The sequence below is a fragment of the Elephantulus edwardii genome, unplaced genomic scaffold, assembly GCF_000299155.1.
Source record: "Elephantulus edwardii isolate Elephantulus edwardi_28Jun2011 unplaced genomic scaffold, EleEdw1.0 scaffold00181, whole genome shotgun sequence".
Lineage (NCBI taxonomy): Eukaryota > Metazoa > Chordata > Mammalia > Macroscelidea > Macroscelididae > Elephantulus > Elephantulus edwardii.
Window position 1 is genome coordinate 5855228 of NW_006399931.1, and position 23328 is coordinate 5878555.

A 23328-nucleotide genomic window follows, 5' to 3' on the forward strand; every position below is an offset into this window, starting at 1 on the left:
TCTATGAGAAATGATTTGTCTAAAATGAGTCAACATATTGGTTGACCCCTGGAACTAAAACTGTTGGACTTCTTTTTGAGTGAGTGCTTTAATACTTCACTTTTCAAACAGCTTTATTGAGGTATATTTTGTTGGAGGCCAGGTATATACATTTATGTATATTTTACATACAGTAAAAATCCGTATGTTTTAAATGTGCAGTTCAGTGAGTTTTGTCCAATGCAGACAGTGTGCCATCATCATCATGACCAAGACAAAAAGGTTCCCTCTTATTGTCTGTGGTCAATGCCATCTCCTGTTACGGGGCCCTGGCAACGACTAACTGCTTTCTATCATTCTAGGGAGGCATCTTCTAGAATTTCATCTAAACATGGATCTATACTTTGATATTTTGTGTCTGACTTCCTTTGCTTGGTGAACTCTTGATAGCCACCCATGTTTAAATGCATGACCAGTTTTTTTTTTTCTTTTCTGTTGACGAATAGTGTGCATATACCACAATTTGTTTATTCATTAACCAGATAATAGATATTTGGGTTGTTTCCAGTCTCTTGTTTTGCTTCACAACGCTGCTTCTGTGAACAGTCACAGATATTTGAAATATTTGTAAAGAAATGTTGTTGCTGATTGCCTTTGAGTTGAGCATGACCCATAGCGACCCTATGAACAGATGGCCTGAAGCCCCTCTACAACTATCAGAGTCTCCAGATGCAAGTTATTTAGGAAGTGGATGCTACTCCTGCTTCCAAACTTGTCATAGAATGCTATTGGTTGAGTCACCTGCAATAGATTCTTAATTTGGGGGGGGGTTAAATACCTAAATGGTGGGGTAATTATACTATGTGGTAACTATATGCTTAATTTTATGATAAAATTCTAAATAAAGTTTTCCAAAGTAAAATTACACACACACACACACACACACACAAATTTATGGAACTCTTTATGGTGGTCTAGTGATAAGGTGTTAGTTATGCTGACAACAAAAGGCTAGAATTTCAAATCCACCAGTTGTTCCAAGGTAGAAAGATGGGTAATCTCCCATGTAATTTACAGTCCCTGAAAACTCACTGGAGGGTAAATAACTATGAGTCAATTCTAACTATATATATAATCCTGGGTACTTCATCCTTGTCAGGAAGCCTAAATTAGAAAAGAGACTTTAATTCTGTGAGAAGGTTCGGTAAGACCTGGAGGGAGATAGATGTTAGTCATACTTGGAAGCAGAGTCTTTGATGTGGTAAAATTGTTCACTACATATTAGTAAGTAAGCACGGGTGGTTGTTGTTGTTGTTGTTGTTGTTGTTGTTTTGTGCTGCCAAGTTAACTATGGCTCATAGTGGCCCTATGAACAATGGCTCTGAATCCTGCCCTGTTCTGAGCCAACCTTACCATGTCTCACACACTTGACCCCGTTTCCACAGACACTGTGTCAATCCATCTCATTCCAGGTCTTCTTCTCTTGAGCTGACCCTCTACCCTTCCAAGCATGATTTCCCTCTTCAAGAACCAGCTCCTCCTGAAAATACACCCAAAGTATGTGAGGTGGAGTTTTTTAATCCTTGCCTCCAAGACCCATCCTTATCTTGGCTTTTCAGTTCTCTGACATTGAGGTTGAAGTCAATTATTTCATTTTACTTGAAGCCACAATCAACACCCACGATAGCAGCAGTCAAGAAATCAAAAGACATGTTACACTGGACATGTTACATTATGCTGTCACAGACCCTCTCCAAAGTGCTAAAGAGCAAGCATGTCAGTGTAAAGACCGAGATAGGTCTAACACAAGCCACGGTTGCTTTGTACGTATGTATATGTATGTGAAAATGGGGAAATTAACAAAGACGGCTAAAGAATTGATGCCTTTGAAGTGTAGTGATGGGGGAGAATTGAATATAGCATGAACTACCAAAAGAACGAACAAATCCATCTTAGAAGAATTGCCTTCTTAGAGGCAAGGACTCTTCATCTCCCATGGTTTTGACATGCTGTCAGGAGGCACAGACCTTAGCCAAACAAGTCATACAGTAGAGGGTCCATGAAAGAGGAATATCTTCCACAAAATGGGCTGACACAGTGACTGTAGCAATGGGCAGGGGCATAGGGAAGACCGTAGGATGATGCAGGATAGGGCAGCGTTCAGATCTGTTGTTTACAAAGCTACTGTGTGGCATAGTTGGCATAGTCTGACAGACTTTGGACATGTTGTAAGATGGGACCAGTCCTTGGAGAGGGACGTCATGCTTGGGAGGGTGGAGGGACAGCATAATAAAGGAAGGCCCTCGATGAGATAGATTGGGGTAGGTGTGTCGGAGACAGGGAGATTGGCACAGGACCGAGCAGGGTTTAGGGCTCTTGTACATAGGGTCGCTATGAGTCTCATGGGACTCGATGGTACATAACAACAACAACAATAACAACAATGTGGCGTAGTCAGCTCCACAACACTTCACAACATCACAACAACAGACACTAAAAACGACCCATTCACTAATGAAATTATAGTCACAGGCTGAGATATGAAGATTTACGACCCATATTCTTGTGTCGTAACACAATTCATCTAGGGTTGGAGGAATTATAAAATCAACAGCTAGTCCCACAGAAGAAAAAAATCTGTTGATGTATGCAAATGAAAGCAGGTTTTAAGAAGTGGAACCTGGTAGTTACAAGAGTTAGGTCCCCAGGAACATGAGTGAACGTTTGTTTCTATGGGCATAAAGCTCTCACGGTACATGGAAGCAAACCTAGATCTGAGACAGAAAGTGGGTCTAAGCATTTTGCAGATGATTTTTCATCCCTAGTTTTCCCGTCATAGTCACTAAGCACCATAGTCTGAGTGACCGTGAGCCACAGGTCAGCTTGATCCAAACTCCCTACTTTGTCCTCTAGTCCAAACAAGCAACCCTCATCTACTCTTTCTTGACTCTTGATGATTTTCCAATCCACACCCTGATCATGTCCAACTCAGCCCCAGTGACACTCTGGCTGTCCTTTAACTGGTAATCTTTGATCCCTGCTTTCTTCACCATCCTTCTACTTTTCCATCCTCTCTCCTGCTCAACCTCAGATGCCTTCCTCCGCCTGAGGAAAGGTACAAAGTGTACACTTAGCATGCCTGCTCCCTGAACTGTAACTTCATCATGGTGAAAAGCCCCCACTGCACCCACCACATCCGTTTGGGTACATCTCCTTGATTCTTTGTTGAGCTTAATGGGAATTGGCTCCACACCAACTCAGTTTCTGTTTCTGTCTTCTCTGTGACCTTAAACAGCCAAATAAATGTTTTACCTCTTGCTGGGAGGCAGATGAAAAATGTCCCACTTCGGAGGGGATTTGTGGTGAGGCATTAAAAACCCCTAAAGCTTTCTAGGAGGCAACCAGTTCTGAGGGGAAAGAAGCCTATGATCTTGACAGCAGAGCTGGCTCATTGCAAACATGGTGGCTCAAAACATTCTTTCCTGTTTTGCCTTTAGAAACAACTTCATTTTGTGACTGAGATATTTTACTCAGCACTATGTCTTCCAGGGTCACCCATTTTGTATAAATTGCATGAGTTCCTTGTTTTACAATACAGCCTAGTAGTATTCCATTGTGTGAATATACCACAGCTTCTCTATCCATTCATTTGTTGATGGGCAATTAGGTTGTTTGCAACTCTTTGCCTTTGTGAACAAAGCCGTGGTGGGCAGGGAGAAAAGTGCAACTATGAATGAATGTAAATCCAATGTCTCTATAAATTTTCATTAAAATTATTAATAATAAGAAAAAGAAACAACTTCCTAAGTAGAAATGGACTGAGATAAAATTGCAGTGTGGTTCTCATTTCAGATGAAACCATAAAACAAGTAGCTATTATTGTTACACTCCTTGTGCGTGTTCAAAAGGCTTTACATGGAAATATCTTTTATTCTTTCTTTTTTAATTTTCTACTAGTTTATTTAGAAAATTCAAATACATCGTTTTCAATAACAAATTATTTCCATTTCCCTCATCCTCCCACCCAACGAATTGTACAGCCCCATAATTAATCCCCCCTCCCCCTGCACATCCTCATCCCTCTGCTTCCAATTTCTCCCCTCCCTCTTGGATCTTTATACTCATTCTACAACAACGGTTTTATACAAAAATATTTATCCTTGTGGGACTGAGTTAGTTCACTCAGCATATTGCCCTCTGGTCCCTCCCGAGTGAGGTAATAACTTACAAAGTCATTGCTCCTGCATACTGCATAATATTCCATTGTGTGAATGTACCATAATGTCTTAATCTATTCATTTGTGGTTGGACGTCTGTTTCCATGTTCTTGTGATGGTGAATAATGCTGCTATGAACATTGACGTACAAATCTCCATTTGTGTCTCAGTTCTCATTTTCTCAGGATATATTCCAAGTAGTGGAACAGCTGAGTCATATGAAATTTCTATGTTCAGCTTTTTGAGGACACACAAAACTGCCTTCGAGAATGCTTGTACCACTTTACAATCCCATCAACAATGTATAAGAGATCCTCATTTCTAAGTTGTCCTATAAGATACATAGGAGTTAATGTTTATGAGAGTTCAGAAGGATATTTTTGGTGGCAAAGAAAGTAAATTGTAAAGAGAGGTTTCAGACAAAAGCACCTCTTGTTGGCTGAAAAAATCACTCACTATTTATATCTGCAAATACGTTATTGAAGTGACAAAATATAGTGTACGATTAAAAAAGGGAAGAAGGATTCTTAGAAAGACCGAAGATACCACCCAGAAGTTTCCATCCATGTACTTTTCAACGTAACTTTCTTAAGCAAGAGGAACATACTCTACCCAGTATGGCAGGGACAAGGACCTGTCTTAGAAGCTAGTTAAAAAGGAGTCTGGTGCTTTGATAGGGCCGTAGGTTAGAGCACGCTCTACTCAAATCTACTCAAGAAAAGAGGAAAGATAATAAAAGTTAGGCACGTCCAGAGCCGGATTTTCCACTTCTCTTTCTTTTTCCTTTTCACCTTGTCACTTCCCAAAATGGACTTAAATCAACAAAAACGATAGATGTCAACTAAGAGCCTTTCTTGCTATAACCTTGAGCTTTGCTGAACAGATGAAACAATTTCACAGGAACAAGTGTGAGGAAGAAAATCCAGAAATGTGAACACCCAAGAAACCCAGCCAGAATCTGAGAGAGTCATCTTCCTGGGTCTAAACAAGTCCTTTGGTTTGAGAACCTTTGGTAAAAAAAAAAAATTAATAAAATAATCTGTTTTGTTATTTAGTCCCTATGTCTTTCTCTCCGTACAACTTTGCTTAACAAAATTTTGTGTGACTCAGAAATAGCAGGGGTACTAGTCTGTAATATACTAGAATATTCTAGGAGCAAGTATATTGATTTAGCTCTGACAATAGCCCATTACTGCATCAAATTCCCTCAAGCAAACAAGCAAGACAGAGGGCAGTGTCTCTCCCATAGGATATGGTTTTAGAAACTTGGTTGGAGGGCTGCTGTGAGATGACATCAACTTGACAATAATGGATTTGCTTTTCCCCTGGTTTTCACTTAGCCTTTTAAGTCTCAATTTCTTCATCATTCATTTTCATGAAATTAAAGCTTCTACCTCAGCAATTTTAAGGATGAAATGTGAAGATGCATGTAAATTACTTAATACAATATTGGGCACAGAGTAAAGATGCTTCTCCTTCATCTGCTAGAATTATTTCTTCTGTCATTGTCATTGCTGCCAACCCTAAACAATAGAAAGGGAGGCCATGTCCATTTTTATATGATGTTCATGTACTTGGTGTGACAGCAAAAGACTGAAAACTTTCTAGTCAATCCCAACTGCCACTCTCATGTTGTAAAAGAGGAAACTGAGGAAAAAAAAAGAGGACAACTACCTTTCCCAGGATCACACAGACTTAGCAGAGATAGAATTCAAATCTAGGTGGTTATGTCTGTCTTGTGAGTTCAACATTTCCAGCATAACTCTTAAGCTTCCAGCCTGCCCACAGATCCCAGAGGAGGCGTCTCCCTTCCTGCACGGCTCTTTGACTCTCAGGTCTTAGTTTCCGGTTGGAATGCCTTCCCTCTTCTTCTCAGGCTAATAAAGCTCTGCTCTGGCTTTAAACTGCCACTCAGATAATCTCTTATTAGTTCATTGTGAATCCCTTTCTAAGGCTCCCAGGAAAGGGTTGTCTGCCATCATTGAGCATTGAATTTCATCATCATGTTAGATTGCGGGTCTGACTGGACTCTCTTCTGTTCCTTTCAATCAAGGGTCTTAATTGAAGTCCATAGAAGAGAGCCAGTGATTTAGGAAGCACATGTACACACACACACAGAATGAGAGAGAAATAATAAGAGTGAGAGAGAGAGCGCTAACTGTCCATGCACACACCCCCAACCCTAACACGTTGGTGAACACATTCTATTTTTACCATCATTACAGAATGCTATTGCTGCCAGGTACTAGATACTCGTGATGTCAGGATATGTCAGAACAGTTTTGCACTGACAAGAATTAAAGAGTATAGTAAGCTCTGGGGTCTAGTGGCGAGAAGCTGCACTGCAGCCCCAAAGGTGTGAGGTTGAATCCACCAGCTCTGCTGGAAGAGGGTTAATCTCCTCCCGTGCTGGTCACAACAAGGGGGGAACAAAATAATTAAAGAATACGTGTCTTGGCACTATAATGATATCTTTGTTTATTTCAATCTTGGTTTAAGTTGGAAATTGTCAAAGAAAATGTTAATGTCAAATAGTGTTCAACTTTGATCATCAGTGCATGGGAGGGGACACCAAAAGCATCACGGTACCCTCTTCTTACCAGTGGGAGGGAGGAGCACAGAGGTGGAGGTGCAGAGGGAGAATATCCCCTTGTTCTAAAAACAGATCAGTGGAGATTGTTTTGAAGCAAAGGCCGCTGGAGCTGAAAGGACAAGATTACGGCCTTTGATGTTCCCTGACGGAACAGCTTAGTCTTAGAATAGCCACAAGGTAACTGTGGTAACAATCATGTCTACTAAAAACGGGTGAGTCAGTGTTGAGAACTCAGAAGGCAAGTTAAAAGGCTCTAAGAAATTGATCTATCTGGTGGCCAACTGGTAAGAAAAAGGTCTGTAATCCTGAAGGTACCCGATTCTAACTCACCAGCTGGGAGAAGGATAGGCAATTTCCTCCTTTTTTTACTTTACTGTCTCTGAAAACCCACTACAGCATCAGCTCCAGGTTGGTTCTGACTTGACAGTTCTCAATCACAACAACAATGCTATGATAGCTGATTTTTATTTTTTTTTTTTTAAAAAAAAAACAAACCACTGTTTTGAGGCATGTAATAGAGGACTTGGAAGCTCCTTTATGGAGTCAGCTGATGTTTTCAAAGATGAACTTTTGTTTAGTAAGTATTTTTCAAATGTAAAAAGTCCTTTGAAATGGTGTTTTGGTTTTTTACCCCCCAAGGAAACGTCTTGGACACTTTGTGAGAAGAGGGAATACTTGTGACTCCTGGGAACATATCTTAGAGTTACACAGCTTTACAGGAGGAGGTATCTCTGTGCAGGAAGCTTAATGGCTCACTGCTTTGTAGATTTCTGCTTATTGATAGGAAGGTGTCGGCTTGACCAGAGCCAGACCTTTGGATCACTGTCTTCCATGTTTTCTTACGAAATGAAAGCAGAATATGAACCTCTCGTTCATGGACCCACCCTGTTGAAATCTGAGGATGATTTGAAACACATAACTCTTTGTAAAGTACTTCTGCTTTAACACCCTTAAAATAGAAATATCATGGCCTCTTTATCTCCTTGCTGACATCAACAGCATCCCCCTGTAAAAGATGGAACCCAGTGACGTGGAGCCAACGGAAATTAAATGATATAAATTCAATTCAGATAGTCTTGAAATATCCTGGTTTTCCTTGTCAGAGCCCATTGTGTCATCTGTGGTCATGGACTAATTGCTTCTCCAGACAGTTAGGAATCCAGCTTTTCAGAACGTTACCATTAAAACAATAGATCTGCGGCAGAATGCATGTGTGGTTCTATGTCCAGGAGCATTTCAGCTTTCATGCAAAACTCATAGAAAGCTGGCTCCTCATGGAAATTTGTATTTTAGCAAAATACAAACTTTTTTTCTTCCATTTTATATGCACACTTTGAATTTCTTTCCCCCCTCTATATTCTTACTTCTAATTAGACAATTAAGTTTGCATCTAAAAATTGGTCCAAAAATAAAATTCTTTTTATCTAATACAATAAAATACTTCATGTAGTTTTAATCTTATACAAATATATTCAGGAAGATGAATTAAATGCTCATCAACTTCTCCAAAAGCATTCAGGATGCAGAAATGATTAAGAATAAGGGCACGAAGTTGTAACTCTACTGAGTGCAGGAGCAACTTTGTAACCTTCCTATTCTTCTGCCAAGGAGCTCTGATGGCATAGTGTGTGATAGCTCAAGCTACTAATCAAAAAATCAAGAGGAAAAACATTTTAAAGGGGGAGAAAGAGGGTGTGAGGCCTATTTTTGGATGTTGTTGTTTTGTGTCGTCGAGTCGCCTGCAGCTCATAGCAACTCTATGTACAACAGCCCTAAACCCTGCTCTATCCTGTGCCAATCTCACTGTCTCCAACACACCTACCCCAATTACCCCAGTCACTGAATCAATCCACTTCATAGAGGGTCGTCCTCTCCTGTGCTGTCCCTCCACTCCCCCAAGCATGAGATCCTTCTCCAAGGATTGGTCCCCCTTGCAATATGTCTAAAGTATGTCAAACGAAGCTTCAAAATCCTTGCCTCCAAGGAGACGTCTGGTTTAACCCTCTCTAGGATGAACCTGTTCATTTTCCTAGAAGTCCATGGTATATTCAATACTCTTTTCCAACACCACAGCTCAATTCTCCATCTATCCTCCCTAGTCATTGTCCAACTCTCTGATGCATACCAAGTGATTGCAAAGACCATGGCCTGTGTCGGGCGCACCTTAGTCTCCAGAGTGACACCATTGCTCTTCAGTACTTTGGAGAGGTCCCTAACAACAGACTTTCCCAATGCAATATGTCTTTTAATTTCCTGGCTGTGGAGTCAAATTGATCTTTTGAGCTTCTTCTTAAGAGGGCAGCTCTGGCTAATGGTCATAGGCAAAGGGGTCAGGCTAGATAGGCTTGATCGAGCTGTTTCAAGAAATATGCTAAAAGTAAGAAAGAGACAACAGCAGCTTGGGTTAGAACTCCAAGGGCCTGACCTGTTGAGCCATGAATAAGCAAAAGGAATATGTGATTAAGCATTATATGTATGACAACAATCTGTAGCAAACAGCGCACTGTGAAAGAAAATATGCAATAACAGGAAAAATTAAAACAAACTTTTTTTTATGTTTTCTGGGCGGGGGGGGTGGGTGGAGAAAGTCAAGGATTTGAATTCACCAGCCACTCCTTGGGAGAAAGATGTTAAACCCCCTTCCTTAAGGAGACCCAATGGAGGGTCACTCTGAGTCGCACTCCATAGCATTGAGTTTGGTTTTAGTTGGTATTCTTTCTATAGAACCTTATAGATTGCTCAAAGGGATGGTAGTTTCATCATCTCTCTTGGTTTCAAATTATTGTATGTCAGATCTTACTCTCTCCATCTCTCTCTCTTTCTTTCTTTTTTTTTTTTTTCAGGCCAAGGGTTTATTGAGGAGGAACTGCCAGGCTGGCTCCAAAGTAGAGCCCCCACTTAAAGTTAGAGAAGAGCTTTATACTGTCTTAGAAGGAAATTGGGGAAGGGATGTCCACAGTTGTTTTCTACAAAATAGGGAAGTGGGCTGGGGTATTGGGTAAATATCCCTGGGAAACAGAGGTAGGATAGTTTCTCATCCCTAACAGGGAGACAGAGAGACACAGTTGCTGCTGCTTTTTTTTTTCTTTTTAGGTATAAGAAAATGTTTTTATCTTAAATCATCTCTCTTACCCCCCCCCGACATACCCTTGCACACCTATGCTCTATCATAGTTAGTGTACTATAGCACTTATTTTCAAATGCTCATCAGCTTTCCTACTAGGAACGCTAAATAAACATACACAAAGTTTGATCAGCAGTCTTCTTAGCTAGCCCACCGTTCCCCTCACAGGCAGAATACCAACAAACTAACATTTATACTTAAGAAAAAGAATTCTTCCTAAGCCAATTTTAGAACAATTTTAAATGCCCTTTCAAAGACACAGACTTTCAAAAGAATCATAAACCAGGATGAGTTATATATATTCTGTTTTTATCATTCACTTCTTCTGTTTTTGGCATCATGTTACTAATTTTTCTTTCTTTTTCAATCAGAGAGATAAGCTGACTGCCTTTCTTCTGATGGCATAATGTGCTTGCATGTGATTAGTTATCATTTCTCTTTGCTGGAGTCAAAGGGCTTCAAGGACATAAAGACTTTATTTTTGAAAAGACACATTGTTGACATTGACACCCTAACTCTACTGCCCCCTGCTGTCTAAGTGTATATGTGTCACTACCTATGTCTGGATAATGCAGACTTTTAGACAGATAGACTTACTCTTTTTTGACAGTGACTCCTTTTATCCAGAAAAGCTGGATTTTGAAAGTGTATATAAAATTATACAGAATTTCACCTCCTTAGAGGTAAGGATTCTGAGGCTTTGTCTGATATACTCTGGATGTGTTCAAGGAGGAACCTGTCCTTGGAAAGCAACAACATGCTTGGAAGGGTGACAGCACAGGAGAGGAAGATTCTCGACGAGATGGATTGATTCAGTTACTGGGGTAATGAGGATAGGTGTGTCAGAGACAAAAAGGTTTGCACAGGAAAGAGAAGGTTCAGGGCTATTGTGTTTTTGTTGTTGCTGTTTTTTAAAGAATCAACCTTTTTTTTTTTAGATTTTAATGAAACTTTATAACGAACTTGGATTTTTATTCATGCATTGTTGCACATTTTCCTCCTGCCCCACGACCCCCAACAGTTTGCTTTTTTTCCTTTGGAAAGCAACGTTCTTTCATTCAGGGCTGTTGTACATGGGGTCGCTATGAGTTGCAAGCTACTCAACGGCACATAACAAAAACAGCATATAAAATTAGTGCCTCTAGGTCATTTGAGCCTGTGGTAAAGCATTCAGGTTAAATTTCTATTATCTTACAAACATTCATGGAGCCTAGAAAGGAAAGGATAAACTCTACAACAGAGCGCTGGTGCCTTAGTGGGATTAGAAGTTGTGCTGCCAACTCAAAGGAAAGTGGTTCAAATCCACCAGCTGCTCCACAGGAGAAAGATGGACAAGCTCTTCCTGTGTGATTCTCACTGGAAGGTCAGCTGTGAGTTGTTACTACTCAGTGACAAAATATTCTAAATTTCCATCTGTCACTATGTTACTTGGTCTCACAACCTTGTGTAGCCCATAAAGAATAACTGTGCAATGCATAAACCTAGGAGTCTAAGCTACCCAGACTTCTTTACCAGCTCCATGACCCTGAACAAATGGATGTATGCCAATGCTCAGATTCCTTCTCTAAAAAGAAAAAAAAGAGAGAGAATTTTTATTTAATGTAAAGCAAATGATTAGATGAAGATTATAAAATGTAAGGTTGTCTTATTTATGAAAATTATAAAGCAGAAATGAACAACTCAACTTCCTAGGAATAGAATTTGGTCATAAATCAGGACCAAAAGAGAGTTTGTTGTTGTTATGTGCTGCAAGTCACTTGCAACTCACAGCAACCCTATGTACAAGAGCCCTAAAACCTGCTCTATCCTGTGCCAATCTTATTGTCTCTACCCACCTATCCCCATTACCCCAGTGACTGAATCAATCCATCTCATTGAGGGTCTTCCTCTCCTTCATTGTCCCTCTACCATCCCAAGCATGACATCCCTCTCCAAGGACTAATCCCACCTTGCAACATGTCCAAAATATGTCAGATGAAGCTTCAGAATCCTTACCTCCGAGAAGCAGCCTGGCTTCATGCTCTCCAGGACAAACTTGTTCATTCTCTTAGCAGTCCATGGTATATTCAATACTCTTCTCCAGCACCACAACCCAAAGACATTAATTCTCCTTTTATCATCCCTAGTCATTGTCCAGTTTTCTGATGCATGGCAAGTAATTGCAAAGAGAGTTTACTCTTTTAAAAAAGCCCAAACAAACAAACAAAATCCCAAGTCTTATCAAGGAAAACCCCGACAACAGCAACAACAACAAAACACTTTAACAAAGGAAGCATCAACTTTCCTGTTTATAACCTAAGATAAAACAAGATGTCATTTTCACCTATTAAATTAATAATAATTATAGAATTTAAGAACTGTATTGGTGAAGAAAATAGGGGCAGTGACATCATTGATTAGAACAAAATTTCCAGAAGTAAACTTTGAGGTATCTTTCTAAACTGTAACGTATATACCCATTGTATCAGTACTTTTATTGCATTCTGGAAAATGAACAGACACACATACCCAGGTAGGAGCTACAACAATACTAATGAATCTACTGCCTTTGAGTCTGTTTCTACGCATGATGACCCTCTGTCCAGTTTCCAAGGCTGTAAATCTTAATGTAAGCAGATTAATCCCTTTTCTCCCATGGAGCAGAGGGAGGATTTGAACCACTGACACTTTGGTTAACAGATCAATAAATAGCACCTTGGGCCATCCTATAACATAGTTAGTAGAGAGGGAAAACATCTCCAGAAAATGAAAAGTTCATGGAGAGGAACTTCCTAAAAATGTATCCTAGTCATACAGTGAAGCGCAATGAAGTCCCTATAAAGACATACATCCACATAGCGGACACTCAAGACGTATTATCATGCAGATGAGTCAATTGTAGAAAATGACAAACAACACAACCCTACTTATATTTGCTACTATAGTCCCAGGAAACTTCTGGGATTGTGCGTGCGTGTGTGTGTGTGTGTGTGTGTGTGTGTACACACATATGTGTAAATATATGTGTGTATATATATATATATTTTAAAACTATATATAGCTTTTATTGTTTCTGAAAACCATCAAGTTGGAACCAACCCATAGCTGACACTCCAGTGGGTTTTCAGCAGCTGTTAATTGCACAGGAAGAGATTGCCCATCTTTCTCCCATGGAGCTCTTGGTGGATTTGAACTGCATGCCTTCAGGATTGCAATGCAGTTTCTTACCATTAGGCCTCCAGAGTTAGCTATTTACAAGATATATATAATCTGCTGTCAGGGATCTCTTCAGAGTACTAAAGAGCAATAATGTTAGTCTGAACACTAAGGTGCACCTAATCCAGGCCATGGTCTTTGCAATTACTTACTAAGCATCAGAGAGCTGGACAATGACTAAGGATGGCAGAAGAAGAATCGATGCCTTTGAATTGTGGTGCTGGAGAAGAGTCTTGAACATGTCATGGACTGCCAAGAAAACAAATAGGTCTGTCTTGGAGAGGGTGAAGCCAAGTTTCTCCTTGGAGGAGAAAGCTCTGAAGCTCCGTCTCACATACTTTGGGCACGTGGCCAAGAGGGACTGGTCCTTGGAGAAGGACATCATGCTCAGAAGGGTGGAGAGACAGAGCAGGAGAGGAAGATCCCAAAAGAGATGGCTTGATACAGTAACTGGGATAATGGGGGTGGTGTGTCAGAATTAGTGAGACTGGCTCAGGACAGGGCAGGCTTCAGAGCTGCTCACTGTACATTGCAGGTGACTTAATGGCATATAACAACGACACAACAACATGTATGCATCATGTGACCAGGAGTTATCAATTATATATGTACTTACATAATACATAATCATATAATATATGTAACCTGGGGTTGCTGTGATGCTGAACCTTGTGCCACTGAGGTGTCAAATGTCATAACGGTTACCCATGATGGACAGTGTTTGGTGGAGCCCCCGGTTTAAGACAGGTTTGGAAGCAGGAGTGGCATCTACTTCCTAAACAACTTGCCTCTGGAAACTCTGTGAACTTGAAGAAACAATGATAGTTACAGAAAGGCTTCAGGCCTTTTGTTCATAGGGTTGCTACGAGTCGTGCTCGACTCTACAAAAATCAACAACAACATGTAATACACACACACACACACACACACACACACACACACACACACACTATATGTATCATGTGACTATGAGTTATCTGTTACCATTGACAAACAAAACTGAAGACACACTCACTGCTGTCGAATCAATAATGACCCTCCACGGGGCTTTCATGGCCGTGAATCAGAATGAGAAGAAACTACCCATTTTTCCCCCACAGAGTGGCTGGTGGACCAGAACCACTGGGTTAACTCTGGTTAATGCTATGGATCACACCACCAGAGCTTTCTCATGGTTGATAGAGGAGGGAGGGAAAGGGTGCGTTTGCTTTCCATTATGTAACTTTGAATTCTTTTACCACAAGCAGTATAAGAAAAAGGCATAATATAGACTATTGAAGTGGTTCAAGTGGAAATTTAAAATATGGAGGAGTAAAAGAAAATGCGTAAGAGTATACTCTGAATCATTTTTATTGCTCTTAGAGCTCCCTCTTAGTTCATATATCAAATAAAGTTTAAATAGAAAGAAATAAGGTTTGTGACAAAGTTCACGCCACACACAGGAAATGTATTGCCCCAGAGAACTTATCTTAGAATATTAGTGACCATAAGTGCACTATAGTCTGAGTATATACATGGCTGAGAATAGATCTGGCACACCCCAAACAGTTAGTATCACTTTGTGGTTTTAAGTAGGAAGTCTGAAGTAAGAAGAGAAGGAGGAGGCAGTACATTTGGGGAGTGGGGATGGGAGTGTCAAACCAGGTGGGGCATTCCAGTTCAACCTCTCTTGGTATCAGCAGGGAGTTGATGCGTAATTGTGTCTGCATCAGATGTCCTTTTCAGTCTTGTGCAAATTAGAATCTTCAGTGGAATCAGAGAAAGCAAATTATTCTAGTTCTGTTCCTTATCTGCTTTTTCTTCTCTCTCACCTATTTCCCTTCCCTCTGCCCTGTCTGATTAAAATCAGAGGAAATGTGAAAAATATCTCTTCTCTGCTGTTGAGCTGGAATCTGCCATGACTGACCTTTTAATGAGTTTTCCAAGGGAGAAAATCATACAGAAGGAAATGACCCATCTTTCTCCCTCAGAGTAGCAAGTGGATTCTAAACACCTGCCTTTGAGTGGGCTTATGCTTACCCACTAGGAGCTCCCTGGGGGTGGAGGGAAATCCAGGTTCCATAAATTCTATTGGTGAGTTTCATTAATGAATTTTCAACTGCAGTTTCTTCATCATCCCACGCAAAATTTCAGCTTCAGAAAATTGTCAGTATCATTTGCAAAAATGATCGTGTTAAATCATGCGGGCAGTTTTGCAGCTGAAAAAGAGAACCTGAGTCCTAACTGCAATGGTTAAGTTCACAGCCGCTACCTAAAAAGGCGGTAATTTGAATCCAACAAACAGCTCCAGCAGAGAAACACCTGGTTATATGTAATTAAAAAGGTTACAGCCTACAAAGTCCTATAGGACAGTTCTACTCTACCGTATGCGTCACCAAGGGTCAGAGTCACCCGGACAACATCCCACAAGAACAACTGTACTGCAGGCTGTTGTTATAGGCTGTTCAATCAGAATTGACTCATAGCTGACCCTACAGTGAGTTTGCCCCTTTAACTCCTGCAGAGGAGCTGAAACTGCCTGCCTTGGGGTTAACAATGCAACTCCATTCCCTCTAGGCCACCAGATCTCCTTAACAGGGAAGAGTAACAGGCAAGGTCACAAAATAGGAATCTTGGTCTCAAGATTGAAAATTCATACAAAATCACAGTGTTGTGGAGCTTCATACAAGATCCACGGCCACTACACAACTGAACTGGGACCTTGTCAGATTTATTCTCAATCAATAGTAAATATACTTGCTAGTCATTGCAGCATTTTCCCCCCCAACTTAAACTGACCACTGCCTGAGAGAAGTTTTTGCCTTATATGATGATGAACTTCTGTTCATGAGCAATGACTGAATGGGACTCCGGGAATCTATTAATGTAGTGTTGTGGGTCTATTATAAAAAATTATTTTCCTATGCCACTGCCCTTAACTTTACCTCATAACTATGTGGAAGCAAATGCAAATAGGATATGTTAGTCTATCGACAAGGGGATTGGCTAGTTTTGCCATTCCACCAGGTTTAAGTTGAGCAGGTTTGGTGGCAGAAATGTAGGAATCTCACTTCCAGCCAAGAAAAAGTGGAGGATGCAGTGTGTCTCCTTTGGGGCCTGAGATCCCTGTGCCTGCTGGGCCTGTGGGAGAGCAGCAGCAGTCACTGCAGAGAACCAGAAACCCACCGTGAGACAGAGCTTACCTGGTACCGCTGCCCCGTGGAACCAGAGCTGGGAGCCTTCACCTGAGCTTGCTGGAAGGCTTGTGGGGAAAAATGCTTTCACTGGTAGGACTAAAAGAGCTTTGTAACACTGGCCTAAGGCAGCACAGTTGAAGGGCCCACTGGAACCAGAGCTAGAAGACTTTGTCCAAGTTTGCTGGAGGACTCCTGGGGAGATGCCTTAATTGGCAGGACTAAGAGAGCTTTGTAACATTGACCTAAAGCAGCAAGACTGATGAACCTCCACACAAGCTTCAGAAGCTGTCCTGACAGAGGAATGGTATTCCTGTTGCCAATCTGAATTGTAATCTGTTACCTTCCCTAATAAAGCCCCATAATCGTGAGTATCGTTCTGTCTGTGGAGCTATTACAACATATTTCCAACCCAGAAAGCAGTAGAATGGTGTGGAATTAGTAGAAATAGGTGAGGGAGCAGAGGGACGTGTCTGAACTCATGGGAATTGGCTTTGTGTTGTGGATGCTGTTGATTGGGACAGTTGCCTCTTGTGGAATCAGTAGAAGTCAGTTATGGTTGTCTTCACTCTGCCTTCTCTCTTTTTACAACTAGTATGTTTTGATTGTTATTTTTAAGCTTTGGTATATCATTGCCACTATTAGCTACTAATAATTTTGGTCAACTGTACTTGGGAAATTGAGTTAAAGCCTCCCTTATAGAGTGTTTAGTGGATCAAGTGGCTTAATTGGTAAGGAGTTGTGCTGCCTGCTTAAAGGCAGGTAGTTCAAGTCCACCAGTTGCAGGAGAAACATTGGCAATCTCCTCCCATGCAAATTACAGCTTCAGAAAATCTGCTGTAGTTTCAGTTGTGACTGGATTTTGACTCTATGCAATGAGGGCTTTTCAGTGTTCTAAGTTCTGAACTCTTCCCTGGGTTGCTGTTTATTTTAAAGATCTGCCTGTTGTATGTTTGGCCACAAGTCGTACCACAGGTTTGAGTTTGGTACTAAGGGCTATAGTTTTGGGGATCCTAACAGTGTCTGTCAAACCACAAAGCTTAGCCAGCTATTCTTGTAATTTTCAGTTTTACTCAACATTTCTCTCTCACTTTACCCAAAACTTTGTTGTAATTCATTCTGGAGCATTAATGGTGGTCTGGCGCCTCCTGGTTCTTCTGGTTTCAGGGTTGTGGAAATTGAGGATCTCAAGGTCCATTGATGCTATAGACTAATTATTTCTGTGATCTTTGACTTCTTTCACTCTTCTTTGTTCCAAATAGTGAATGAGGGCATCTTAGAATGCTTCTCAAATGCTTTTACGTTCCAAGTCTATATTGTTGTTGTTGTTATGTGCCGTCGAGTCGCCTGTAACTCATAGCGACCCTATGTACAACAGCCCTAAACTCTGCTCTGTCCTGTGCCAATCACACTGTCTCTGACACTCTCAACCCGATTACCCCAGTCACTGAATCAATCTCCCTCATAGAGGACCTTCCCCTCCTATGCTGTCCCTCCACCCTCCCAAGCATGATGGCCCTCTCCAAGGACCAGTTCCTCCTTACATGTCCAAAGTACGTTAGACAGAGCCTCAGAATCTTTGCCTCCAATGAGCCACCCGGTTTAACCCTTTCCAGGATGAATCTGTTTGTTTTCCTAGCAGTCCATGGTATCCTCAATACTCTTCTCCAGCACCACAGCTCAAAAGCATCAATTCTCCTTCTGTCCTCCTTAGTCACTGTCCAACTCTCTGATACTCATCAGTATAAACTGCAGAATATTTTCTGGTGGACTGTGTGAATGTACCATGGCTTTGTCCAAGAGTCTGTCCCTAGGATCCAATGACCAATGATCCAATAACTTATCCTCTAGGGGTGTTCAGTTAAGAGTTTTATATAATGTTGGTCTCCCACTTCACCCCCCATTGACTCTCATAGTTTCATTAATATATTTTCAATACATACATAGACTCATGTTGAACTATCATCTGCCAACCCTACACATGTTCATAGGTGTAGTCTTTCACTTGTCACATATGTTCATCTTGTCTACCTATATATTCACTTGCACATTAATGTTATTCTTGGCAGAGTTGTTTACATAATGGTCTATTACTGTCTAACCCTTTCACAGCTCTCTGGTAATAATTTTTTAAAGATTATCTTTTATAAAACACAGATGGAACAAAATACTAAGATTTCTAAAAAACTATGGTTCTAGGTTTGTCATCACTAGAGTACTTGGAATGTTACATTTCAAACAGAGTTTCTAATTAAAATTTTATTAAAATTTTTTGCTACAAATGACAAATTCTTTATAAAGACATTAATTCATGTAAAATTTTTTTATTACAATATTTACTTTTCTTTGAAGAAAACTAGGCCTCCAACTATTATAGACCTTTTTATCAATCTTTGGTAAATTAAAAAAATACAACAGATTGGCTTAGTTCTGTACATTCCCAGCATTCAAAATATTTTCTATAGGATCAAAGCAATCAGAAAATACAAAACTTAGTACTAACTTAAAAAAATAAATTATATCCTAAGTAATAACTAAGATTTTAATTTAATAAAGAAAAATGTCTTAGCCAGGAATTTAATTCTTGACTATAACTTTGCAAATGAAAAATTATAATCAAGGATATTTACCTGATAATAATTCAAGCTTAACTTAATCGTAAGAAAATATTCTTTGCTCAAAGCCAAAATGCTTTCTTGACTAAGTTTTTATTCACATTTCATGTATAAAAGTTCAAGTATGCATGCAGTTCAAGTCCACCAGCGACCCCGCTCCATGGGAGAAGGAGGAGCAATCTCCTGTCATGTGATTAACTGCCTCTGAAAACCCAGTGGACACTCAACTATGGGTACGGTACACAACAGCAACAAGATTATCACTTACCTTAATTAAAAAGTTAAATTATTAAATAGCATAATTTTAAAGATATTAAAACATAAAATGATTGGCTAGGAAACTTAAGAGGAATTGAACTTGTACTTGAATTAGTTGTTCTATTTTCTTTATTTTGAAGATTGGACACACTTCTCTCAATAACACTCTGCATGTCCTCTTGGGTGTCTCCGGAGATAAATCATTTTCTCTGAACAGTCAATCTTGAGGTATCCACTACGCTCAATCATATTACAGTTACCAGAAGAATATCTAGCAAATACTGTGAAAGGTGAAATGTTGAAAAATGAGCGAAGTTGGGTTTGTATATAATGTGAGGCTTGAGTCTTGCTTCTATTAAAGAGGCTGGTTTTTAGCCACTTAATAGACTTCATCTCATGGTGGATCAAAAATCTATGGCTATAACAAGTGATTGTAAAGAACGTAAGGATAAAAAAATAAGAACAAATTTAGGAGCCCTAATCTAATCATTTCATGCAAGTGTCGAGAACTTTCATTCACAAGGTCGCGATGAGTTGCCTACAACTCGATGGCACTAACAACAACAACTACAATCTAATCACAGTGAAAAGTGAATACCCAGGAGAAGATAAAATGGATGAATGGGACCTTCTAAAATGGAAATCTTTATATGCATCAAAAATTTTCTCCAAATGAGTAATTATGAGTCTATAGATTGGGGGGAAATATTTAGCAATGACATATGTGTAAGGGATGATCAAACATATCTAGAAAACATCAGCACCTCAATAAGAAAAAGACAAACACAAATTACAAAATGAACAAAAGACATGAAAATACTTTTCACCAAAGAAGGTATCCAAGTGGCTAAGAAACACATGAAGAAAATTTCAAGATCACTAGTTACTGGGAAGATGCAAATCAAAATGACAGTAAAATATTGTCTCACCCCAGCAGTAAGAGCAAAAGTTCAACAGGACAGGATATAACAAACGTTGTTGACATGGATAGAGTAATATTGAAACACTCATACACTGCTGGTGGGAATGTGAAACAGTGCAAAAACTATGAAAAGCAAGTAAGTGAAAATAAGAAATAATAAGAAAAATAAATAAGAAAATAAGCAAGAGTTGAAAACAATAATGCCCTTGATCCAGCTCTTCCAAAGCTATGACTGTGCCCTCAACACAGAGGGGTTGCAGTATGAACAGATATAGGCACTGCACAATGACTGCAGTGTTATTCATGATAATGGAGATGGAAGCAACCCAAATGCCCATCAACTAATGAACAGATAGATAAACAATGGTACATTCACACAATGAAATACTATGCAACACTGAAAAAATACAAAGAATTCATGAAACACTATACCACATGGATAAATTCAAAGGACATTATGCTGAGTGACATAAGTCTGTTACAAAAAGACAAAGTCTATATAGGACCATTTTTATAAAAGACTAGAGAAAGGTTTCCATACAGAGATAATATATTTACTCTGTTTGCCAGAGAGGGAGTAGATTAATGAATAGGAAATGAACACCTAGTGAGATGGGTGGAGGGAAGAACAAATGTGGAATGAATGATCGGAATGAATGATCGACACTGTGCGTATTGTAATTGGTGCTGTGAAACAGGGTGTGCCTTGCCCTGGGGGAGAAAACAATATGTTTCTAAACTTTTATTCAAATCATAATATAAAAGAAAAAGAAAAAAAATAAAATGAGAGAAGTTGCCGCTTTGCAGGTAGCCAGCTCATCGCCGCGATTTTCATTTTGAATGGTATTTAAACAAACATTTTCAACGCACACAAACAGAGGAGGAATACTTTTCATATCATTGTTCTCCTCACAGGTGATGCCAGAGAAACAACTGCAAGAAAATTTATCAGAATATTTCTGCAGGTCATCCAATGTGGGTTCCCCGAGCACAGAGTAGTGTCCGTCTTCTTGAATTTTAATAACAAAATTCTCTGGATTCAGGTGAAGATAGTCACTTGAATTCCATTCCTTCCTTATACACATTCCATTTCCCTGGCAAAGCACTTGACTACATATATTGGCTGCTAAGGTGATATTGATTATGTAAGGATTCAATGTGTTCTTCGTGTAATTGGCAAGGTTCTCGCAAGTTTCCTGTGAAATTAAAAGAAGGTCAGTATATCAAGTGAAAAATTGATTCACATGTGAATGAATTAACTGCAATAAACAACTTTTAGAAAAAGCATAAATTAAACCAATATAATAAGAGGTAGAAGCCACTTTAATCTTCCCCCTTTAATAATATGTAAGATTAATCCCCCTGTCTTGGGGACCTTTTTATGGCCATATTTGTTATTGAGTATCACATGCCCTTTGTGCCATTAAAAGATTGGCCATCCTAGTCTCTCCCTTCCTCAATAATTCATAAACCAATCTGAGGAGACAGAATTACACAATGGTCAGAGCATGAACTCTGTGGTTCATCTGCTCTGGAGTCTAAGTTCACTGTGTGAGCTTGGGGATATCTCAAGCTTTCTTAGTTTCCTCTTACCATAGCCTGTGTGCAATTAAGTTGCTGCTTTAGCTTCACCTGCGAAAATAAGGTTACTTATAGCATCTACCTCATCAGATTGTTATAAGGATGAAAAAACATCTGATTGTTACAAAATTGGTTTAACCTGAGGCCAAGAATATTCTCAGCCCTCAGTAAAGAAGAAAAAGTAAAGTAAGTATCACATTTGTTGGACAAATTTAAACAGCACTGCAAAGAGTGGTTTGTAGATTACCAGTTCAAAACAACTAGACCATTTCAACCAAGTATACTTTATATTAAATGTTATGTTTGATGTGGTAATTACGACAGCTCATTTAGAAATGCTTTTCTTTAGCAGAGTAAACATGGAGAGTAACTGAAATGATTCATCTTCAGATTGGTGCATCCTAAAACCTGGATGTCAGCCCTTTAAAACATTAGTGATAGGCCTTTCTCTCATGATTAACAGTTCTATTGATTGAACTAACTGTGCTAGTTCTTCAATAGACCATAGAAAGTGGTGGTGGTTGGTCAACAGCAAAACTCAAGCACTCTTGACAGCTTCTATTGTACATAAGTTTCATGTTATTTTCCTTGAGATAAGGCTACCTGTCATAATGAAAAGAACATCTGTCAAAGATGCCCACACTCAAATTTCCCTGAACCCATTATTAGGTTTCTCTACCTGGCACAAGAGACTACAGATATGAGAAATAGATTCTCTCATATCGCTTGAGTCCTCAGAAGCAAAGAGCTTTTTGTCAGGTGAGTTAGAAAGGGCAGATGGATGAAGGGAGAAAGATTCAAAGGCTGAAAAAGGATTCACCAAGCCACTACTGACTTAGACTGTAGGAAAAGAATGCTTAGTGGCTTCTGTGAATTGAAAAAGACTTTTAGGTGACAGTCAACCTGGGAGTGGAGACCTTATTCCTATAATCACAAGGAACTAAAATCAGTCAATAATTTAAAAAAGCAAGAGGTTATCTTCCCCAGAAAGGAATGCAGCCTTGTCAACACTGATTGTGCCAACACCCAGTGAGTCCTGTGCTGAACTTTTGACATACATAAATGAGCGGCAACTAATTTGTATTATTTAAACTGATAATTTTGTTGTTATTATGATGCTCACAAAGCAAAACTAATGAAGCATCATCCCCCTTCATAACTCTCTTGTTTTGTTGTTATTATGATGCTCGCAAAGCAAAACTAATGAAGCCTCATCCCCCTTCATAACTCTCTTGTTTGGTATTTAGAATAAAATTCAACATCTTTCTTGTCTGGTTTACTAAGCAGGGTTTGGTAAAAACAAATGTGGTGTAACCATTACAAACATAGTGTAACTCTTCCATACTCTTCTAAACCCATTCTTGCCCAGTCTACATCAGATGTAGTTGTTGTCAAAAGAAGATTCATTAAAAAACCCATTATCACCCTGTCTTTTCAAGCCCCCATTGAACCATTTACCTAACACCCCACATGATCCTCCCCAAAAGCCCACTGCTGTTAGGCTGATTCCACCTTTAGACAACCCTCCGTTCAGATTCCAAGGCTGTAAATCTTTATATGAGGAGACTGTTCCTTTTTCTCCCAAGGAGTGCCTGGTATATTTGAATCATTGACCTTTTTGGGTTGGCTTTTTTTTCTCATTTTTATACATTTTATTTTTTAAAATTTTCT

The 23328-nt window shown here is 39.6% G+C and overlaps 1 protein-coding gene across 1 annotated transcript in view; it reads right to left on the bottom strand.

The window, feature by feature from the left end:
* Positions 1–11402: 11402 nt before the first annotated feature.
* SPAM1 (sperm adhesion molecule 1 (PH-20 hyaluronidase, zona pellucida binding)) overlaps positions 11403–23328 on the bottom strand; it is a 19870-nt gene continuing 7944 nt past the window's right edge. The window contains exon 3 of the mRNA XM_006896098.1: positions 11403–11477. Coding sequence (XP_006896160.1) covers positions 11403–11477 — 75 coding nt within the window. The remainder of the gene's footprint in view (positions 11478–23328) is intronic.